At 49.7% G+C, this 23841-nt stretch overlaps 1 protein-coding gene across 1 annotated transcript in view; it reads left to right on the top strand.

Moving 5' to 3' along the window:
- STAG3 (STAG3 cohesin complex component) overlaps window positions 1–23841 on the top strand; it is a 2261782-nt gene that overhangs the window by 1183178 nt on the left and 1054763 nt on the right. Inside the window, exons 18-19 of the mRNA XM_069646424.1 lie at window positions 9764–9853; window positions 10024–10224. Of these exons, the coding sequence (XP_069502525.1) occupies window positions 9764–9853; window positions 10024–10224 (291 nt within the window). The remainder of the gene's footprint in view (window positions 1–9763; window positions 9854–10023; window positions 10225–23841) is intronic.

Below are 23841 nucleotides of genomic sequence, written 5' to 3'. Positions count from 1 at the left end.
GGCTGAGTGAATGGGGTTATGCTGCATAAAAGCAGGGCTTTGGGGACTGGAACTTCAGAAGTCGCCACAGGACCTGAGAATCCGACGAGGGAGAAGCTGAGCCGACCTACCACCACGACACCACCGGTGGAGCCCTGCGGAACCGACTCACCACTTCCCGACGACAGAGAAGATCTCCCGGCTGGAGAGGCTTCTTTCCCTGACTGGTGGGCACAACCAGTTTACCTTCTTTTCTTCGCACCCTAGACCGGTTTGTGGTCGAACTGCCCGTGCCAAGCACCCCGGCAGCCGGATAGCCACTTACCACTGAACTGCGAATCAACGGACCGCTCCTTGTACCTGAGAAACTCTGTGGCTGGTTTCTTCCCTGGCAGTGCAACGGACTCCTGTCTTCCTCCCCGACGAGATCCTCTCCTCCCCCGGACGAAGCACCGACTTGCATCCGCTGCCAGGAACAACTGCCCCCGCTGGATTGTTCTCACCACTTTAAGGTACCGTGTCCGCCAGGCCTCCCTTTCTAAAGATTGCTACAAGGTACTAATAACCCCTTAACCTTCTGGACTGGGCTGCCTGCCTTGACCCTCTAACTGGTCCCTTTCTTTGGTTCAACTCCTTTTTGAACCGTTACAAGACTTTTGTGCACTGCAACCGTGTGACCTTGGACACATTTCGTTTTGATCCTCTTAAAGCGGATCCGGCCTACTGACTCTGAATTCACGGTGTTACTTTGCCGTCCTCTCTTGTTGTGTTTGTGAAAGAGTGTTGGGAACTGTTTCAACTTATTCTCTGCTTTTCTCTCCCTTTTTAAAACAAATTATTAGAGTGCCATCTACGTTAAGCGCTCACCACTGTCTGAAAATAAGTGGGGCTTTACTGAAGACTTGTCTGATATTCTTTTAAGGGAGTGTATATCTTTTAGTGACGTGTTTTTGAATTGCTTACTATTAGTGCCTGTGTGTTTTTCTAGATGTGGTTTTAAATATATAATTATATTTTACACCAAGCCCTGGTCAGTGTTTACTTGTTCTATTGTGTTCTCTTGACCTATTGTGAATACTCTATATACTGCCTAACTCTTCTTGAGGGAAGTCTGACTGCTCAGCCACAGCTACCAAGTGAATCTGTGTGGTACCGACTGCTACCAAGTGGGTTTACTGCCAAACACCTGTAGTCCTAAATCTTTTGCAGTGGTCCCAGAGGGAACTGCACAGGTTTCTGCCTAACAAACTGTGGGGCTTTGATTAAGTCAAACACAATAGTCTCTCGATGCCCGCCCTGACCCAGCAATGTCATCTCTGTAGTGGAATGAGTTACAGGCCCTGAGGCAATTTCAGTTCCATCGACTGTGGTGATGACATCCGGAGCGGTCTTTTTGCAGAGAGATAGATTCATCCTAGAAGCCAATTTATGGTCCATATAGTTTCCTACGGCCCGGCTATCGATATATGCCCTTGCTGCGTGCATACGTGATGGGAGTCTTGCATCTCTAAGGACCATTGGTATGATTAAATGCGAGGTCCGTGTCTCCTTCTTCAAGCTCGGCAAGCGGACCTCTACGCTTGTCGGGCGTGGTCGTTTCCCGATTCAGGTTCTGTTTGATTTCTAACAGCTACTCCGGCTACTTTCTTGGACGGATTAATAGGGCAATCCCTCAAAAAATGTCCTGAAGCCCCACAATAAAGGCACAATTGCATTTGTTGTCGTCTTTCTCTCTCTTTTTGCGTTAAGGGTCCCTTAACCCCCACTCCCCTGATCTGCATGGGTTCTGATGTGTCAGTTCCTTTGGAGGTAACATGTGGTTTGACCAGTACTCGATTCTCGAATTTAGCTCGATCAGCCTTTCGATTCTGGAGTCGGTGGTGTAACTGGATTACTAAATCTATATATTCTGTGCAATCCTGGGGTGGGTTCACCACTTGGGCCAAAACATATTTGAGTTCACCCCGAAGCCCACAATGAAATAAAGTAATTATTTTCTACTCGGGCCAGCCGGTTTCCACCACTAACCAGTTGAAGGTTGCGATATAGATTAGCAGATCCTGAGTACCTTGTCGTAGGGATAAAAGTTTGTTATCCAGGGCCTGACCCTATGAATGTCTGGCAAATAGTTTTTCCATGCTCAATTGAAAACCTTGAAATTCCTGAAGAAGAGGGGACATCCTGGTTGACCAGCGGGATTGACCAATCTGCTGCGCTGCCACCAAGGTACGACAGTACAAAGGCTACTTTGGCTTGGTCGTTTGGGAAAGCTCCTGGTCTGCATAGAAAGTGCAAGCAGCACTGGTTCATGTACACGGCGAACCTTTTCGGGTCCCCAGCAAAACGTTCGGGTGGAGCTAAAGGAATGCTCCCTGGTAGAACTACTTGCACAGGATTGCTCGAAGGGACAGGAGTTGGATACCCTCCGAGTCCAGGTAGTAGTGTTTGGCCGGTTTGGCTTTGCAGCACTTGTCTAGCAAGATCAGTGCATTCATTTGACAAAATAAGTTCTCTCCTGAGGGCATTAGTCTCTCGGCGTGCAGAGTGCACCTCTGCCCTAAGTTCCCCTAACAGTTGGGCTAGTTGGTCGGTTTCAGAGGTTTCCATAACGCCCGGGTGGGGTTTTTTAGGTAGGCTCCGCGTTCTGTTGCGCTCACCTGGTTCCCACAGGGGAGTAGATCGAACCCGGACAGCTGCGGCCTCCACCAGCGTGAAGCGTAGGGCAAAGATGACCGTCTGGACGGACCTCCTTAGTCTTGTGAGCTTGACTCGTAGAAATATTCTCCTGTAGATGGAGAAAGGTATTTAGCCCTGTGGGTGTGAATGCAGATCCCCTCCCTGCTCCCGTTCTCCCCACTTGCCACCTCCGATATGCCCAGTCAGTGTCCTCACCTTATGTTTTTGATTGGTGAGCGCTCCATCCTGCGTGACATGCAGGGGCACGTAGATACCAGTTACTTCACTGGTTTTAGGTGCTGGAGTTCTGGACGATTATTCCGGAGTTTGCCAAGTTTAGAGTCCAAAATGTCCAAGTTCACTCTTGCACTTCCCTGTTGATTTGCGGGGGCAGATTCTGTTTGTAGGTTGCTGGCGGCGTTCAGGTAAGAGTCTATCACCCAAAGTATCCTGTAAAGGTGCGTGAGATTAGCTCACTGTCGTTTCCTTTTTTCCCAGATGCGCCGTATTGAAGGATAAAGCCTCCTGTAATAATCGGGTAAGTCTTGAAATATAAGTGATTGTCTTTTTAGTCTTTTTAGGCTCACCTTGCTATTTCTGGTCTTTCCCCCAGATGTTGAAAATCACTGAAAAAGGTGAAGGAGGCAGCAGCGAGTCGGAGATGCTGTGGGCTGTGAAAATGGAGCGGCGCTGCAGCTGGGATGCGACGCGTGCCGGAGGAATATCCCTTCAGGCACGGAGTGATGCAAGATCCGAAATCAGGTGAGGAATCAGATTAAAGTCTGTAATCTAACCTCTTCTCCTATTTTCCTTTCTCTCCTAGGGGCTCCGTGTTCGAGGCAGGCGTGGCTGGATTGTTACGCTCACCTGGCTCCCACAGGGGCGTCGGTCGGACCCGGACAGCTGTGGTCTCCACCCACGTGATGCGTAGTGCAGCGATGACTGACTGGATCTGCCCTCCTAATTTTGTCTGCTTAACCCGTAGGAATATTCTCCTTATATTCTTGAAAGATGAGCTGTCCATCCTGCGTGGATTTGCAGGGGCGCGTCGATTCCAGTTAATTCACTGGTTTGAAGGCTCTGGAGAGTTCCGGAGAGTATTGACTGAGGTTCCTGGTGAGGACCAGTAAGTGTTAAGTTCATAGAGTTCAATATGTCGTATGTTCACTCTTGTTCCCCCCCCCCCTTCGTTTCTTGTCTTGCAGCTGGCTTGTGAAAAGATGCTGTTGTGGCAGCTGGTGGCGCTCAGGTATGAGTCTGTATTAGCCGGCACTGTCCGGTAAATGTTAAATGAGGAAACAGTGTTGTTTTGTCTCTGTTTACAGATGCGGCACGTGAAAATATGGAGAGTCACAAAAGGATGCCTCCGGTGGTAAATCGGGTAAGTCTATGGTGGTAAGAATTATATTTGTTGGTTCCCCTCGGCTCACCTTGTGGTTTTCTTTTGTCTCCTAGGTGCCGAAGTTCGGCGACGAAATGATGGAGGCAGCGCCGACCCGAAGGATGCTGTGAAGACTGGTGAGTATGCCGCGGCGCTGCAGCTGGTGTTGCGGCGCGTGCAGAAATGATGTTCGTTAGAGGTCCGGAGACGAGATGGATCCAGAATCAGCTGTGGAATAGAAATAAGTTTGTTTTATAACCTTGTCCCTGTCTTTCCTTTTTGTTTTAGGAGCTCCGGATTCGAGGTGGGCGTGGCAGAAGACTGGATGCAGGCTGCAGGCACGGTGAGTGTTACGCTGCTGGATGCAGAATAACACAAAGCGTGTGTTGCTGGTCGGGCGTGGTTTAAATAGCCTCAAAAGTAGTCCCAGGTAAGCAGTCCCTAGAACCACACCCGAGTAAAAAATAGTCCCTGTAGAAAAATAGTCCCTTTCAGGCTTCATGTTGGATTGGAATCATTTGCAGCATGATCTGCCTGAGGTAAGTAATGACTATGAGCTTGGCGCCTTAGGCGCCTGGACTGAACCCAGATAGGCTCTAGCCAGGGCTGCTGAGGTTTTACTAAATGTCTAGATGCCTGCTTCCGGGGCTGATGGGCTTGGTCCGGATGCCTGGGGGTAGGCATCATGACATGGATGCAGGTTACAGACATGGTGAGCGTTACACTGCTAAATGCAGAATAACGCTAAGCGTGTGTTGTAGATTGGGCGTGGCTTAAATAGCTTTCAAAAAGTAGTCCCAGTTAAGAAGTCCCTAGAACCACACCCGAGTGAAAAGTAGTCCTTGTGGAAAAATAGTCCCTTCCAGGTCTCACATTGGCCTGGATGCATGTGCAGCATGGTCTGCCTGAGGTAAGTGATGACTATGAGCCTGGCGCCATAGGCGCCAGGACTGATTTCTACTATGAGCCTGGCGCCTAAGGCGCCAGGACTGAACCCAGATAGCCCCTAGCTTGGCTTCTGAGGTTTAAACAAATGTCCGGATGCCTGCTTCCAGGGGGGATGAGCTTGGTCCAGCTACCCGGGGGTAGGCATCATGACACCCACCCCCAAAATAAAATAAACTGTAGGCTAAGGACGGGCCAGTCAAATCCCTCTGCCGGCGGCCCCCACCCCTACTTGATAACCACCCCACATATCAAGCTACAAGACCGCCCAGACTACACTGTTACACCTATAATCACTTTGCAACGAAACCAAGAACTGCCACATACTCTTTCGTCCTGTCCCCTTTCTTCCATACTGCATGGGTGCCCCTTCCAAGGGACAGGAGACGGAACCTTTTTCATCAGGAAAAAAACCTTCCCCATTACATTTAGAGGCGCGGGGGGGTGCGGCCCAGGGAGCATGCGCTGCCCTGACCCCGCCCTCCGGCGCCACACCCCGGGCCCCTTTTCTGCATCGACGGGAACGGCCAAATTCACCAGCGCTCCTGGGTCCGGCTTCGGCCTTGTAATTCCATGCATGGGTACTACTTCTCTGTCTTTTTTGTCTTTATCATTCAGGTACTCGGTCCTCAGGCGTCGCTCTCCTCCCCGGCGCATGCCGACTTCCACAGGGTTCAGCAGGTGTACATCCTGCAACTGACTCTTCCCAAATTCAGGCCCCCCCGCCCTCTGCCTACGTTGCCTTGGCCCCGACCACAGCTGGCACGCTTGTTCAGCGTGCAACGCCCTGTCATCGAAATTGTTGAAGAACGGACTAGCCAGGTGGAGGGAGCTCTTTCAGAAGTTGCCTCCAGAGGACCTGAAGAACTTTGTGAAACAGCGAGCCAGGCCCAAGGTAGAGCCTATATTTTCCATGGCACCCCGCAAGGGAGACTCCTTCCCAAGGACTCGCCTGCGTGTGAGGGGCCGCTTAGGTCCTTGTACCAGCACGTGCACCGAGGCTGCTTCATCTGCAGGCCGAGGGATCCTTGTGTCCTTCCGGTGACAGTGTTGAGGGACCGAAAGTTTCTTGAACGGGATTTTCATCCGAGGGGCTCCGCCCTTGTACCGACATTATGTAAGAGTGGCTAAGCCCTACTACCGGCAATACGTCCAAGAGGGCGCCTAAACACAGCTCTACTGACCCCCGGGTTGAGGGTGTTACACCTTGCGGTTCTAGGCCCGAGGAGCAGGGTAGGCCTCACGATCCACACTCAAGAGTCTTGGAGGAGACTGGGCCAAGCGAGCCACGCAACACGACGCAGGCACGTGGCAGGCAGCTCAACAAAATGGCCGCTGTGCCCAACATGGGCACACGTCCAACGCCATTCCAGGTGTCCGGCAAAGAACGAGTGTCAAGGTGGGACTGGCTTCAACCAGGTACTTGGCCAACAGCCTATCCTTCATTTGATTTGCGCAGGGCAGGTTCCCGCTGCATCCTTGCGGGCAGGGTATGCAGCGGCACCAGCAGCCTTCCGCTACCCCGTCGTTATCCCCTACCACCTCTCCGTCCTGTGAAGAGGGATTCTTCGAGAGGGGCCTCTGGCTCATGAAGTCTCCTCAGATGGGGGTTATCCTCAGGGACGCCATTAGGGACGTGCTCGCTTCGATACTACTGACATCACAGGCTCCTCCCCAGCACCCCTGCCCCTGGTGCATCCTCTGGCTCCGGTTCCGCACCAGCCTCCGCCTCAGCCTACGGCTCCTGTCCCCGTACCCCAGCCTCCGGCTCCCACTATTCCTCCACCTACGCAGGATCCTCCTGACACACAGGAATATGATCCTGATACGCCATCCTCAGCCAGGGCCTTCCACTAAAGTCTTGCAGGGCTGGTGGAGTACCTGGGCCAACCTCAGCCCGAGGTTGAGCAGCCAGAAGAGGGGGTTCTGTCTGAGGTCCTCACACAATGCCCCTCTGCCAAAACAGGAATTCCACCGCAAATGTAGTTTCCCTGGCCAAAAAGGGTTGGCTCAAGCCCCGCTCTGTTCAGCCGGTCAATCGACGCCTGGACGCAAAGCACAGGCAGATCGAGGGGGATACACTCTTGCCATCGGCCCATCTTCAGCCACACTCCTCAGTGATCGCTGCGGCATCACTATACTCCAAGCCTCAGTCGTCCTCAGCCTCCACCTCGGCGACGCTGCTAGGCAAGGAGGAGACTATCCTGGAGATGTACAGGAAGAAGCTATATTCCAACGCGTCCTTGCATCTTTGTCAGGCCAACGCCGATGCCATGCTGGCTGCCGCTAACCAAAGGTTATGGCGGGAAATTGTGGAATTCCTCCTGGAACTCCCTGTGCAGAGCCAATCACGTTGCATGGCGGGACTGGCTGAGGCCAAGCTGGTGGCACAGGACCTCATGGAATCCACTGTTGGCCATATTGACACCTCTGGCCGTGCCATCTGTATTGCCATGGACATGAGAAGGACAGCCTGGCTCCGGGCAACGAAATTCAACCCGGACGTCCAGGAACGTACGAGATCTGCTGTTCGAGGGGGATTGGGGGGGGGACTGCTTCCACTCCTTCACGTACGAAGTGCTGGACAAGAAGAAAAAACAGCCAAGTCTGCACTGCACTGATAGACCTGAAGACTCAGATCGACGAGCTGAGAGATCAAGGGAAAACAGCATTACTGTTGCTACTCGACCTCTCAGCTACATTTGAGTTGGTTGATCACAAGGTCCTCTGTAGGCATCTTGAGACAGCAGCCCATTTCTCCTTAGGTGCTGTTAAGTGGATAGAATCTTTCTTGAGCGACAGAACTAGCAGAGTATTCTCACCTTCTGCAGCTGCGGATCCCACCCCTTTCCTGTGTGGGGTCCCTCAGTGATCGTGTGTCCCCTACCTTCTAAAATATATTCACTAAGCCACTGTTCGATGATCTGGACCTTCTGGGTGTCACCTACACTTACTACGCAGATGACACTCGGATTCGCCTCCCTCTTTCTGGGTATCATGTCAGGGACCTGGCGTTGGTGAATAGTATCTATCTCATTCAGGCATGGATGGCCACTCACGGCTTATGCTTGAATGATAAGACAGAGCTGATCATCCTTGGCTCCCCCTCCAACATCTCCAAACTAGGGCATGAACATGCCTCTTTCACCATTGACGGTAACAATACTATTGTCTCCAAGGAGGTAAAAACTCTTGGTTTCTACCTGGATGCAACGATGTCCTTTACTAAACAACTAAACGCCCTGGCTTCCACCACAGCCTATACCTGTATACTGATCAGAGCAGCTTCCTTTCTAATGACAGCTGCCTCATACTGGCCAGAGCACTAATTCTATCAAGATTAGATTACTGCAACGCCCTCTACAGTAGTGCTAACAAATCATTATCCAGAAACTCCAAATACTACAAAATAATGCCATTAGAGCTGCACTAGGCATCAACAAAAGAGTGCATATCTCTGCTATCAGGCGCCACCATAAATGGCTATCTACCCACAACAAAATTAAACTAAAAATTGCCCCTTTGACACACAAAGCATTACACAATGTTGCACCGAGCTACCTAATTGACAGAATATCCAGAAGAACTTCCAGCAGACAGTCTAGAACCATTAATACTAATTGTTTGGTAGTACCGAGATTTAAAACCTCCAAGATTGGCGGTAACAGTTTCCCTGTGAAGGCCGCTAAACTCTGGAACTCCCTGCCACACCAGTTGAGAGCCGGCCTACCCTACTCCTTCAGAACGAACCTCATTACGCACCTCAACCTAACAGAAAATTAGCTCTCGTCTGAAACTTTGGTACGCTAATATGACCTGCTGTTAGATTGTAAATTATGTACATCCCTAGTTATTAACATGTAAATAACTCTGCCTCGACATGTAACCTAAATCCTGTATATTATACTATAGCATATGTTTTATTATTTCCTGTTTAATGTGACTTTTGTATATTGCTTGTACATTATGTAACACTTGCAAGCCTCGCATATCCTTCTGCGCCCTGCTACTCTTGGGTCTGGTGCGCTTTACAAATGTAATAAACAAACTGTTATTAAATTGTTCTTCTATTTGTCTGATTTTACTTTGAAGAGGATAAGGTTTCAACTGGTTAATGTGCACAAATGGGTCTGATATTTGATTTTCCTTTTTAACTTGTATTCGGAATGCATCAGTCTTCCATATTTTGTGTAAAATTAAATATGCCCCACTGCAAAGTGGGGAAACTGCATTGATTTCTTCTGTGTTCTGAGGCTTTTAAATTGCAGTAAGGTTTGGCACTATAATACAATCTTTCTAAGTTTCTACAAGCAAAATGCATGCTGAAGAGGTATTCTCTGTAGATTTCTTATCTACCCGACCTCCTCCCTGGAATGATCCTCATCCATCTGTGGCAGGATGTATCAGCGGAACTGTTGGTTGGGCCTCGGGGTGTGCAGAACTTAAAACCTTGATACTGGCACTTCCAGTGGAGGCCATGATGCCTAACACCATGGGTATGGGTGGCACCATGCAAGCGTCCTTTGAAACTGCCGTTGGACCTCGCATGGGCTTTACAAAGATAAGCAATCTGCCTCCTGCCTAAAAGTGACGGAAATACTTGTTTATTGTTACATTCTTGTGTTCCCTTGATATTTTTTTTTTTTAAAGGATGAATGTTCAGACTAGACCTAAACAGCACAAGTGTTCCCACGTGAAGTCATTTTAAGCGTTCCTGAATTTAAAGATACCAATGTTGAACTAGCATTCGAATAAAGTAACTTTTGCCCCTACCTTTTCCAGTTCTCACCAGACACAGAGAAGGTGGCTGTATTGTTGCGCTTACCCCATTTCTTGGAGTTGGAGATTTACTGCACCAGTCGTTTGGAGAAAGTAAGCTACCTTTTCATTGTACTTAAATGGAGTGTGATGGGCCACGGTTTATGGCAGATAGGGCTTGTTTTCGTAAGTACTTAATAGCTGCACAGAGGTTTTGTGAAGTTGCATAAAAATGTGGAGTATGCTGATCATGAGCTTCCTATTTTCTCTCATTCAACTTGCAGTATCTCGAACTCTTGCTGAAGCAAATCCAGGAGATTGTCGAGAAGCATACAGATAATGAGGTGCTGGAAGCATCGGCCCGTGCACTTTACATCCTCTGCAATGAGGAGCTGGCAATATACAACCGGGTCAACATTGCTTTGAGTCAGCTGCTTGACCGCTTAGTTGACAAATTCCAGCAAGAAGTTGAGGAGATCATGCAGGTACGTCTCAAAAGGGGGTGGAAGTAGAATTTAAATAGGTTAGACAATGATGGTCTCTTTCACTTTTTCAATTATCTAGAAGATATCCAAATTATAAACAGCAAAGGTGAATGATTACCACGTAGGTTGAAGATCTAATTAAATGTACATAACCTCCATCCCGATATGAAAAAGTCTTCAGTTCTTGAAAATCGAATACAGACACACATTGTTTTTTTTTTTTTTTCCCCATCTTCTTCCAGTAATTTACTTTCGAGGAACACCCATAGTGAAGACTCAGCTGTCAATGTTGCCTAAGACCTCTCAATGTCGGGGATGATTTTAGTACATTTTCCTTGTTTCTTCATTTTTCCAAGGTGGCTGGGAGAAACCACAATGTTTCGAAGAGGGTGACTGAGGCTTTGGTGTTACAAAAGTTTATTGCAGGCTCTAAACATTCTCGTCAAACCCACAGTCGTCTACAATTATCACTCCTGACAGCGCATTGGTCACTTGAAAGCAAGGACTAAGCGTTACACTCTGAGATCTATTGGGGGAATTCATCTGAACCATTCCAGTGCCACATCAAACAGGTTGAGCAGAGTTTCCAAGCATGTCAAAAGAATCTTGTGGCGAAGGCTACTTAATGGTCCAGCATGGCCAGAAAATGATAAGTCACCATCATCTACAGTAGCCGTTAGTGAAGCAGATTCTGTACCATGTTCTGGGCGGAACCCAGATTGATAGAAATCAAGAATACCTGAAGACGCCACAAAATCATTTATTTGAATTAAAACTACCTGCTCCAGCAATTTTGAGATCAGTGAAAGACCTGTGATAGGCCAATAATTGGCCAAGGTGGCAGCGTCTAAAGTTTTTTTTTTTTTAGGAGGGGGAGACAATTTCTTCTTTGATTTGAGGAGGAACTAAATCTTCCTGAAGTAATAGGCTATTCACAGAACAACTAGTTGAACCAAGACCATTTACGTGTTGGCGGGGAATAAAGCAGGCAGAGTTCTCCAGAATGGGATTGGCATGGATTCACATTCTCATGAATATTCCCGGTCGTCCGGCTGGGAATCATTTATAAAAGAAACAATTTCACTTTTCACTTACACACGGTATTTCTCCTTTAAACCAATCAATGTCCTCTGGATCATACTGCCCCATCCAATGACAGTCCTCACCCCAAGCCCCTCCTCTGGCAGCCATATTCAGATTTTTACTGCATGCTTAAGTGTTGGGAGCCCTCGAGTTTGCTTTGCGATATACGGTTTTCTTGTTTTTTCGACAGAAAAAGGTTGGATTTTGTTCTAAAAAGAGCTTGTGTGCTCTCTTCTCCATCTGCCAACAGTGGGTATCGGTTGTCAGTGAATTTCAGCGCTGCTCAAGGGCGAAGGTCGATGAAGTTTTTAGAAGGCCACCATGCCTACTTCATGCCCTCCGACCATGACAGAGGAGAAAGAGAAAGAGGCGGGAAGGTCCCTCTACAAGTTCTGCACCATCTGTGGACTACAGAACATGTTTGTGGAAGACGAGCACCTACAATGTCTCTACTGCCTACACCCGGACCATAAGGAGATGCGGGACATGCACAGTAGACTGGCGGTGTGGCTTAACGCTAAGACCTATGCCCCGTGCTCCGAGCAAGGTCATCCCTCACCCAGGACAGGCCGGTCCGAGGAGTGGTCTTCTAAGTCCTTTGAGAGAGCCTCATCCGTGGGGGCCCAAGACAAGGCCAAGAACCGCAAGTCGGAGTCCACCTGGGTCACCGTGGAAGAAGGATAAGTTGCGGTCGACATCACCCTCTGCCTCCAGCCTGCAATTGAGCTCCTCTTCAAAAAAGAAAACTACCCTGGTTAAACTGCGGGAGAAGTCTGAGAAATCACGGACGGACGCGAAGAACGCCGAACTGCTCAAACAGGCATAATCAGCACAGGCTAAGACTTTGTCGACGATGGAGTTGGTGGCCGCTGCTCTCACGATGGCTAAGGGAGCAGACCCTGTGAAGGTAGCCCCTGCAGCACAGAATGTATCCCTGCCCCCTAGGCACCACAGTGACTTTGGCAAAGTCTGCTGACAGGCCAAAAGGGGGGAAACTGGCTCAGGCCTTGGTGCAAGCCCCACAAGGCATAAAATGAGGAGGGGGGGTGAGGAGGCCCCGAAACAGCCATCCCAGGCTGTAGCTCAGCCATGGAGGTCATGTCCACAGACGACGAGAACAAGGAGTCCTTGCACACGGTCCACGAGGATGTGGAAAAGGAGGACGGACACAATGGTGCAGGACCTAGTTATCCGATTCTGCCAGCTCAACCGAGGGATGTGCCTCTGGACATTCTGTCGACCCTTCTTACCTTGGTGTCAGAGAAAAAGGAGGGCAGGACCCTCTTCAGGCCCTGCACCAAATGCGGACTACGAAACGTCATCGTAGAGGACAAGCATCTACAATGGCTTTACTGCCTGCACCCGGACCACAAGGAGGTAGAGTGCGAGATCCGTCTGTGGCTTCTCGAAGAAGACAGCAAAAGACAGGCATAGCAGGCTGGCAGCATGGTTCATTTAGAACAATTCAAAACCTTCCATCCATCACTTTTGTGCTGACTGTTTGTCTCACTATGTGAGAGAGGGTATGCCCAGACGTGGGTCCCTTGCTCGCTGCGCCATAGGGAACCAAGCTGCACCTCACTGAGGAGGCCCAACAAGGCCGAAACATGTCTGGGGTTGCTTGTGTTTCTGTGCAGAGGGGACCTGGCCTAGCAGTTCGGGCTGGGATGCTACCATTGCAGTACCTGACTGATTTGCATATTGCTGGACCTCTTTTGGAATGGCACAGACGGGCTAAAAAACGGTTATGTGGAAGGTTGCCCAGAGCAATGCCAGTGGTTCAGATTCATTCAAAACCTTCCACCCATCACTTTTGTGCTTATTTCGAACAAGGCCTGAGCTCCGAGCAGGGTCATGCCTCGCCCAGTACCGGCCGTTACAAAGAGGGATCTCCCTCTGGGAAGAGATCTAAGTCTTTTGAGGTTGCCCCATCCATGGGGGTCCAAGATAAGGCCAAGAACCATACTTCTGATTCCACCGGGTTCGCCGCAGTTGCAGGTCCCAGGCTCCGTAGGCCGTGATCAATATTGCCTTCAGCCCCCATAGCCAGCCTGCCATCGAGCTCCTCCTCAAAGAGGAAATCGTCCACCCCGGCCAAGTTACGGGAGAAATCGGGTAAGCCTAGGCCGGAGGAAGAGTAGACGACCGCACTGCCCAAGCAGGCTCAACCAGCGCAGCTTAAATTCCTTGTCTACCACGGCGGCAGTAGGTGCCGATCCTACGAGGGTTGCTCCTACAGCCTAAAGAGTATCCCTGCACCCAAGACGTGACGCACCATCGAGGCATTTGCGAAGACTGCAGCTGACCCTGCTGTGGGCGGGGGGGGGGGAGCACTGGCCCAGATCCCGGTTCAAAACCTTCACGGAGGAAAAAGGGGGTGGGGGTGTGAGGAGGCCCCAAAATAGCCCTGCAGGGTTGGCGTTCAACCGATGGACATCTCATCCATGGATGACTGTGACAGATAGTCTGTCCATACGGTCCACGAGGACAACAACGGTGGTGCAGGACTTAGCGATCCATTCTGCCTTTTGAAACCAAAGGACATATTCATGGACATCCTGTCGACTCTCTACACCCTGGTGACAGAGATCCAGCAGAGGTTACCCCCAGCACCGACACTGGTGGTGCCGCAGGCCCCTGACCAGCTTCTGAGGAAAAAGAGCATCATCCGGTGCCTCAACATCAGCTTACTCCACCACATCGGCCCCGACTCCACCAGCGGACATGGAAAATAGTACGGGCATGGCCGCGACGGCCACAGGAACCGACAAAGATGAGGACTTCATTGCGGCAGGCGATGATTCACCTAACCTGGACGCCCTTCCTAGAGTCTCTCCACCAGACAAGGTGGGATCATTCCACTCTGATTTCTAGGGTCTCCGAGCTGTTAAAGCTGGTGCCTCAGGAAACCAGGACAGAGGGCTTCTTGTATCAGCAACAAGAGTTCATGTAGATGACCATCATGGCAGTGCCCCTTCTGGACAACATTTGGGAGGAAGGCCTAGCCCTCATGAAGAACCCATGCACAGCTCCAACCATGGGAGACAGGCTGGAGAAGAAATATAGAGTGCTGGATTCCGCGCCCAAGTGCTTGAGGTCGCAACTGTCGCCAGATTCTGTAGTATCGGCTGCTGCAAGGAAACATTTGGCGAACCCGGCTTAATCGTCATCCATTCCCCCTGGACAGCGAGGGGAAGAAGATGGATGCCATGGGAAAGAGAGTGATTTACATAGCAGCATCCGCAATCAAGGTGGCCTATACTCTGGCCATCTTGGCTCAATAGGACTTTGTGCTTCTGTACAAGCTTGACCCGATCCTGGAATTCCTCCCCGACCCAAGAAGATGGAAGCCTTCGCCCTCTTTCAGTATGGGGAGGTGGCGTCGGATCGGACCATGCCATTACAGTGGCAGTGGTCATCGCCGACACAGGTTTACGGCAGATGGGGAACAGTCTGCCATTGTCGGCAGGGATGGATGTAGCCCACCAACTTTTCGGCAGGACGTTCAGGCGAAGGTGCTGGACATGCCCTTAGAGGGGGAAAATCTGTTCGGGAAGGCGGTCAACGAATCCCTTCAAGCTATAAAGACAGATACAGAGAAAATGCCTGTTCCCTTGACACTCTTCAACAGCGGCACCAGTGCCCAAATAGTCCTGAACCGGACAAGACATCAGGCCCCCACTCGTGCACCCCGGTGGGAGGCCGGCTGACGAGGTTAGTCAGCGAGTGGAGGAAGATCACCACTGACAGATGGGTGCTGGACCCTCATGGCCAGGGACACACCCACCAGTTTCTCGTCAGGAGCACCCCATCCTTCAGCTCCTGGAAGAAGTGCAAGCTTTGTTACGTAAAGGGGCGATTCAGCTTGTTCCCCCAACGACTCTGAAGTCTATTCCAGATACTTTCTGGTATGAATGAAGACAGGCGGTTGGAGACCCATTCTGGACCTGCGCCATCTGAACAAGTACCTCAAGTCCCATAAATTCAGGATGGTCACGTTGCAGCACGTGCTCGGCCAACTGGAGGAAGAAGATTGCTTGATGTTGTTGGACCTAGAGGACGCATACTTCCATGTCCCCATCCACAGGAAACACTGAAAGTTCCTGCGGTTTGTGGTGCAAGGCCATCACTACCAGTTTGTTAGGGAGAATTCTCCTTTATGACTAATTTCCCTTACCTAGTGAGTCCCTCAGCAGCTTTGCTGGATTACTGGGGTTTATTTTTTCCACCTGGTTAGTGTGGACCTTTTTACCACTCTTGCATGTTTATTTCTATATGTATTTCTACTTTTTGTCTCATCTTGGGCTCTGGAGCCACACCATTCCATGAGCCCAACTTCTTGTGTGTGTTACACAGCACCTTCAGTGCAGTAACACAGAGTTGTCTAAGACTTCCCACTGACTCCATTTTTCTGGGGCTGACTACTGTCCCCCAGAAACAGGTAAAGTTGCCATTTATGTAGTCATTTAACCTACAGTCCCAGTACACCCATCTTACATGGAGTATTGGAAAGGGTTAACTCTGATCCCTTTTTGTCTGTACCTCTTAACACTAAGACTTGGCTGGTGTCAGTGGTATCTACCCTATCTTTTCTACCGCGAATAAAGGTGGTACTGTTTTAGGCTATTGTATTAGCCTCGTACATAAACACGCTTGACCAAATACTTTTTATTTTGGCCCCGGTCGGGTTTAGTCACCATTACTTTGTGTTAAAATCTTTCTTGTGTTTTTACTTTGCGCGACAAACCAGGTTTTCCTTCTTTGTTCGCCATCCTTTGGCGGGCTTCTACGAAGAAGCCCTCCTTTGGCGTCTGGGTGTCTAGGTGGGCTGAATGTGAGGGAGGGGTTTAGTAACCCCTCGCACAGGGTCTCCTTGGAGACCCAAGTCGCACTTTGTGTCCATTGCCTGGAGTGGTTGTCCGGGCTGGACAACCCCCTTGCTGTGTGATTGACAGCCAGGCTGAGTGAATGGGGGAGTTTGGCATAAAAGGCAGGACTCTTGGGCTGGAAGTCAGTCGCCACTGGAACTACAAGTACCGAAGAGAAGCGGCGAAGAAGGCTGCTGCACCTCCCGAGTCCCGAAGCCCTGCTGCAGTCCTGAGCTATCTACCCTTCAGCGACAGAGAAGATCCAGTCCAGAGTCTTCTTGCCTTGAGCCTGGTGGGATCAACCAGCTCACCTTTCTACAGCCAGACAATCCTCTTCTGAGTCGAAATCGCTGCACAAAGCTGTAGTGGTCCGGATAGCCATCAGAAGAGCCCTCCCCTGTTTTAAAGGAGCGCACCTTTTATTCACCATTGCTTTGCTGCTGCTGGCCCCATCCCTGGGTAGTGCAGATCACTCCAGACGGTCCTCTTGGTCCCAATGACTGAAGCTTCAGGAGCCGTGAGTCTGCAGGAACTACCAGCAACAACTACCGTGGCACCAGCTTTCTTCATTTGAATAAGGTACATTTGGTCGTTCTCTACGTCCGACCTTGAGGAATCGGGGTGAACCCTTTTTCTTACCGAAGGCTTGTCCTTTCTTCCTTCCCTCTTATAACTTTTGCCTCCCTTTGACAATATCCAAGTACTCCTGGCAACGTTAATCTCGAACTGTTCTAATCGTGTGATCCTCGACAAGAGCCCTGCTCCATTTGACACTTTGACACTTTATCTGAATTTTAGAACACATCCTTTGATTCTAGTGCCATGACAAAAGTATTACCTATGATTTTTATCCCCTTTACCTTGGTTTTTATTGAATGTGCCAAGTGTGTTTGACTACAGTTACATTTCTTCCCGTGGGTACGCTTTTTCTTTCGTGGGACCGAACTGTCATTACTGTCAAAAAGTGAGTGCTTCATAACCCATGGTAACGTTGTTTGTTTCACAACACCGGTCGTTCAAATCCCAATGTACTTAACTTGAATTGTCCCAAACCAAAGGAATTGGTTGTGTGGTATATTTGGAGTGTGGTTTTATATAATAGAAGTGAAGTGTTTTGTGAACAGATGGTTTAAAAATAAATGTACTTATATTTTTTAACCAGAAACCTTGAGTCAGTGTTTGCTTGAGTCACAGTAATTGTAGTCCTTTGTGTAATTCCTATTACTGCTCATTTGCTCTTGAGATAAGTTTGGCTGCTCTGCTACTGCTACCACTATAACTGTGTAGTACAGGCTTGTACCAAAGGTGAAATTGTACTGCCACCTGTAGACTTAATCACCTGTAGTGTTCCCTAAGGGTACTGCAGAGGATTCTGCCTAACACAGTTCAATGCCCTATGAAATGCCTGGCCCTGGTGGCGGCACCTCTGTGTCAGCAGGGCATACACATATACCCTTACTTGGACGTTTGGCTGATATGTGCCCGCTCCCGGGAACTGGCTGACAAGCACACGAAGGAGACGTCCGGCTACTGACTGAGCTGGGGTTCTCAGTAAACGATCAAGTTCTGCTTGATGCCATTGCAGAACCCGCTGTTCCTCTGAGCCAGACTCAACACAGTGACTTGCCTGGCTTTGCCCTCAGAGGAGAGACTAGCAGCCATTCAAGGCAAGATGCCATGTCTGCCGTCGGCGATGGCTGCCACGGTGTGGGCCGTCAAGCATTTGCTGTGCATGATGTCAGGCATCTACCTCGTCCGTCTCTGCAGGAATTCTTGGATGCTCGTTGGATACAAGTGTCTGGGAGTTTTGTGACAAGATCCCTCTCAACGAGGAGTTCCGGCAGGCGATAGAATGGTGGGGCGTGCGCTCTCACATCGCACATGCCATACCAGGAGACGGTCACCAGTTGGGGGGCTCACACCAGACATCTACATGCCAGAGGTCTGTGGCATCCGGGGGTGGAGGATCTGCACATCAACGTCCTAGAGCTACGGGCAATGTTCTGGGACCTCAAGTCTTTCCTGCTGCCTCTAACGGGCAATGTGATGAGGATTTTCAAGGACAACACCACCACCATGTTCTACATCAGGAAGCAAGTGGAACTAGTTTGCCAGCGCTCTATAGGGAAGCTCAAGACTTATGGCACTGAGCCATTGGTCAGGGTATGGTCCTCGCCCCCCTCCACCTGGCAGGCGTCCAGAACGAACACTTTCGCAGACTCCCTCAGCAGGGAACAGCTCTCCGGCCATGAGTGGGAAATTTGTCAGGATCAGGTGGACCTTCTGTTCTTCAAATGGGGCAGTTCCCCAATCGATCTATTTGCCACAGTGGCAAACTCCAAATGCCAAAAGTTTGCCAGCAGATTCCACCAACTGAGGAGCTTGGGGGACGCATTCTACTTCCCGTGGGAAGGTCTGTTTCTGAACGCCTTTCCCCCATTTTCTCTCCTGCTACGTGTCATCAACACAGTCGGTGTCGATGCAAGATGATATTCATCCCCACGGCGTGGCCGAGGCAGATTTGGTATCTGGACCTACTCAGCCTGTCAGCGTCGCCTCCAGCCAAGTTGCTGGTCTTTCCGTATCTGCTTGCCAGAGAGGGAGGGGCAATCCTTCATTATGACCCAGGATTGCTGAACCTGAAGGCATGGCTCCTGCAGCCTTAGGGTATGGAGGTTATGCGTTGCCTGCAGACTGCAGGGAAGTCCTTGCCAAAGCCAGGGCGTTGTCGACTCAAGTGCTACGGCCATAAGTGGAAACGTTTTGCTACGTGGTGCCGGTCACAGAAGATTATCCCTCTGAGGTTCACGGCTCCGCAGATCCTTACATACTTGCTGTTCTTGGCGAAAGCTGGACTGGCTTGCACATCCATCAAAGTACACCTGGCGGCCATCTCACGCTAGACCAGATCCACGGGAAGATCCTTGCTGTGGTCCCACAGACTCGAGGAGTTCCTCAATGGGCTTTTCTGTTCTTTCCTGATGGTGAAGGCTCCTGCCCTGGCATTGGAACTCAACGTGGTTCTGACGTTGCTCATGGGGACACCCTTCGAACCTATGCATCAAGCCCCACTCAAGTTTCTCTCGTGGAAAACGGCTTTCCTCGTGGCCATCTCCGCCAGATGTGTGGGTGAGAGATACAGGCCCTGTCCTGCAAGCAGCTGTATCTGACTTTCCATGAATCGACGGTGCTGCTGCTGCAGACGCACTCCACTTTCATGCCGAAAGTTCAGTCGGAATTCCACCTCAAAAAACCTTTGTTAACAGTTTTTTTCCCGAAACCTTTGTCTCGGGGGGAGAGGACCTTGCATTTGCTGGATGTTTCTCATGCCTTGAAGTTTTTTGTGGCACGCACAAAGAGTTTCTCGGAAGACTTCTCCATTGTTTTTGAACTTTGGTCCTGTGAACCATGGGAAGGCCTTGTCCAAGGCTTCCATTTCAAGGTGGTTCTCTGGCTGCATCATGCACTGTCATCGGCTGGCTAACCAGACTCTGCCGGGCCGCCAGTAACCCCACTCCACCAGAATGATCGTGCAACAATGTTCCTTTCTGGTGTGCCCCTGCTCGACTGCAACATGGAGGTCCACGCATACCTTTGTCGACCGGGATTCCAGCAAATAGTCCAGAGTCGGCCATGCAGTGCTATGCAACCTGTTCGCCTGAGGTGAGTCTGTTCCATGGGTAAGTGTTGATTACCTCTGTTGAGCCTTGCCACCTCCTGTGGTTGTGTAATGTGTACTGCTGTGTATTTATTATTCATGAGCAGGTGAATCTATGCCAGACCCCATGCAGGAGAAGGAACAAGTTACTTACCTGTAACTATGTAACTATTGGTCTGTTCTAAGTCATTACAGGTATAGCAGTCCTCATGGGATGTGCTGCTTCTGCGCCATTACAAGCATAGCCGCCCTAAATAGCTGTGTGTCCTGAGCCATCACAGGTATAGTTATTGACCCACTGAGCTGCCTTTCCCAACAGACTGTTGACACTGAAAGACACATAGTATTAGTGCACTGACAGTATCGTGTGAGGCTTGCCTAACATAAATGTCTTTTCTAAATCTCTATGCTTGTTAGGACTATACTATATTGTCCCGGAGATTTATAATGAGGCTTTGAAATGTGCTCTATTTTTGCCAGTGGGACTCAGTAATCGGACATGGGAGAAGCAGACATTTTGAAAAGCCCAAGACCAAGCAGAAGGGATTGAAGTACATGACAGCAATGCCATCTTCTCACGCTGTCGGAGCTTGGTTGGAAGAACTCAGACAATGTTCTTTCTCAGTACCTTAGCTCTCTGCATAAAATGCCAACACATGTTTGTGCTTTAACAGCAGTTCTGTTAAGAAATTCAGGTACTGTCCCAAAACACAGCAGTCCTGCTAAGAAATGTGGGCATGATGCAATCAGACCTGCTGTGCATATTTGGCATAGTGTCATGACATGCGCATAGCTGCTCTGTTGTTAATTTAGACTACTTTGCCTGAATATATAGGAGTCCTTTTGAGAGGTACCGGTACAATCTATACCTCTGAAAATATATACAGCACTGCTTCTACCTGTATCCATTATACATGCTTGCTGATGGTGGTCACAAAAGGAGTTAAAGTTGAGAGCACATGCCTAGCTATTTATTGCTCTCTAAGAACACAAACTATGTATGGTGCCCTTTCATGCACGCGAACACATGCAATCTTAAGACAAAAAAAACACATCTTCATCAATGTACCCTCCTAATTATTTTTCCCTACGTGCGGAAATGATTAACCTTTGTGCGCACATTACTTTCCATGTGCGCAACTGAATAATGATGTAAGCCACTTAGTGAGCATGCGTGGTTAGTTAGATGCCATCTCCAAAGAGTTTGGAAGGAAATTTCCCCTTCCCAACAACCGCAATTCTGTACAAAACAGTGTAAAAGGAGCATTTTACAACTCTCTTTCCAAACATATAGGCTACAAAATCATATAGTTTATATGTGATTATAAGGAGAGCTCATCAACCGGTCCAAGATTTCAAGATCGGCCATAGTACCTACCAAATGTACTCCTGCGCAGAGAGAAACGCGTGTATGCCCAAAAAAGCTTTGCATTCTCAGGATAAACAATAGGTTTAGTTGTGGCTATTCATTTGTCAACACTGCTCAGACAATGCAGAAAGTGTTTAATGCCATTGGGAAAAAACTCATGTTTATTACAAAAAACAAGTATCACTAATGTGGTTGTCAAAAAATTCAGACATTATGCAATTTTTGCAAATGGAATAATTGCAACTGAAAGGAATGTGTCAGAAAACCTGACAATAGGAGTTCATGTGCCACTTTAATGGAGTAATTCAAGGCCCAGGAGAAAATGGCTCTTATTTTTGTAATGATAATTGCATCAGAATAACCACCACCGAATATGATGATCTGAATTCCTGGGCCTCTGCTTACTATCCACATTATGATCTTCTGCGAGTTGTGACATTTACTCAAAACCAGCCTTACAGCTAGGAGGCATATACTATTTTACTAAAAACAGGGCAATGTACCCAACAAAAACGGGAAACCGTGACCATATAGGAATCTACCCCCTGCTTCTACCACCAAGGTTCCACTGATCTCTTTTCGATGGTAGGAACTCGAATAATATTACTGCCTAATCTCATGAGGAATTTTAAGGGGGAACCTACATATTTTAATAAGCATGAAATATTAGGGATAATGGCAAAATTGAATGCAATTGATGTGCTTCTGTGATGAAAAGACAGCAAAGTATGAAATACCCATGCTGCTGCAACTGCGCAGCATCCATTAAAGCGGATTAAGACCGAGGATAATGAAGCAGGAGAGTGTTAAAAAAAAATTACAGACCAGGACTCATCCCAGTTGCTTCTTTCAAGGAACTGTGTGGATTGCTAAAGTAGAGTGATTTGCAACCTGCTGCTCGCCAGGCTCACCAGTGAGCTCCATGATTTACGGGGTTGCTGCCATAAATAGCCTGTGTAAGCGGTACGCAAGGAAGTATTAAAAGGGCAGTATTGACCAGATTTCTGTGCATAAAAAGGCCTGATATGCACCTGATCTGGAGGGCTGCCTCCCTCCACTCCCCTTTCACAACACAACCACTTTCTCAAGGGCAGCCCGCAATGAGAGAAAACGGACTAACACCCAAGCCCAATACCTGACATACCCCAATACAATAGTCATGCAGGGTCAGGCAATTTCTGACCATCACGCACACCTAACTTCTCCAGCATGGGGTCTGGCATGGATTCACATGCTCATGAATATTCCCCGTCGTCAGGCTGGGAATCCTCGGTAAAGAAAAATCAGTATCAGTTTCGTTTCTGATCTCTTTCGTAGTAGTAACCAATCACTGATCTCTGCGTCATACTGACCACAGCCAATGACTGCCCTCTCCCTAAGCCCCGCCTCTGGCAGCCATCTTCAGATTTTTACCGCACGTTCAAGTGTTGGGATCCTCATGCTATTGCTCTCGAGCGTTAGTGCTTTTTTCGCGCTTTTTCTTAGGAAAACTCTCTTTTTCGGTCAAAAGAGCCTCAAGCTCCACCGTTTCTTTATCCGATCAACGGGGACCCGTGTCGGATTCTTCTACGCCCCTCAAAGGTGAAGAATTCGTCGAGCCACGCTTTTGGAAGACTCCAGAAGTTTCTCAGGCCCTTCTCGAGCATGGCCCAGGAGAAGGGAAGCTTGACGCCCGGAAAGCTGTTCAGGGTCTGCCCTGGATGCCAGGTTCAGAATGTCTTTAAGGAGGACGAACACTCCCTTTGCCTTTACTGCCTGCATGAAGACAAGACGCACGTGGAGAAGGACTGTGCGTTTTGCGGCAATATGTCGGAGCGGACCATGAAGGACCGCCATTAGCGTCTCGCCAACTGGCTGGAAGGTAAGAGCCCGTCAGGCGAGAAGAAGAAGTCCGAGCGGTCTTCTAAGACCTTTGAGGGCGCCCCGGCGACGGGGGTCCAACAGAAGGCCAAGCACCGCGAGTCCGCTGGCACCGGGAGCGCCGAACGGTCGGGCTCTATGGGCGCCAGGCAGGGCGCATCCTCCCCGGCGCCATCAACCACGAGCCAACGCTCTGGCTCGGGTAAGAGGAAGGCCGAGCACCCGGCGAAGCTCCTGGAGAGACCCCGGTCGTGCTCGAAGGCCCCATCGTAGGGGGAGCGAGGTGGTGACCCTCCCCCCAAGGAGAAGGCGGTGAGCGCACCTAAGGTGGTGAAAGCCTTGATCCATCCGGCCAAGGCCTCTATCGAGACAGTCGCAGCGGCCCTGGCTCAGCCTGTGGAGGCTACACCAGTGGTGTCGACCTCGGGGCCCAGAATCTCCCTGCCACCGCGGAGGGAGTCCTCTTTCATGCCCATCGACAGGACCCCCGTGAAACCTCCGACGGAGAAGAAAAAGGGGGGGCAGGAGGTCGTCGTGGATTCGGCCTCAACCTCTGTGGAGGAGCTGATCGAAGTCTTAGGCCACGGCTCTGGCGTGGAAGAAGACCATCCTGTCGGGAGGGATCCTGACGTGGGAGACGACGAGAACGTCGAGGGTGCCGACGGGGCTCCTGATCGCCCGTCGGAACCCCCTCAACCAGTGCCGCAAGACAACTCGGCGGCCATTTTGTTGGCTATACAGTCCTTATGCTCGGAGATAAGGATGAGACTGCCGTTACC

This window comes from Ambystoma mexicanum, chromosome 1p, assembly GCF_040938575.1.
Source record: "Ambystoma mexicanum isolate Mex_15411 chromosome 1p, UKY_AmexF1_1, whole genome shotgun sequence".
In the NCBI taxonomy this organism is placed as follows: Eukaryota; Metazoa; Chordata; class Amphibia; order Caudata; family Ambystomatidae; genus Ambystoma; species Ambystoma mexicanum.
The sequence above is the reverse complement of the archived record's forward strand: the minus strand, read 5'-3'. Positions and strand labels throughout refer to the sequence as shown.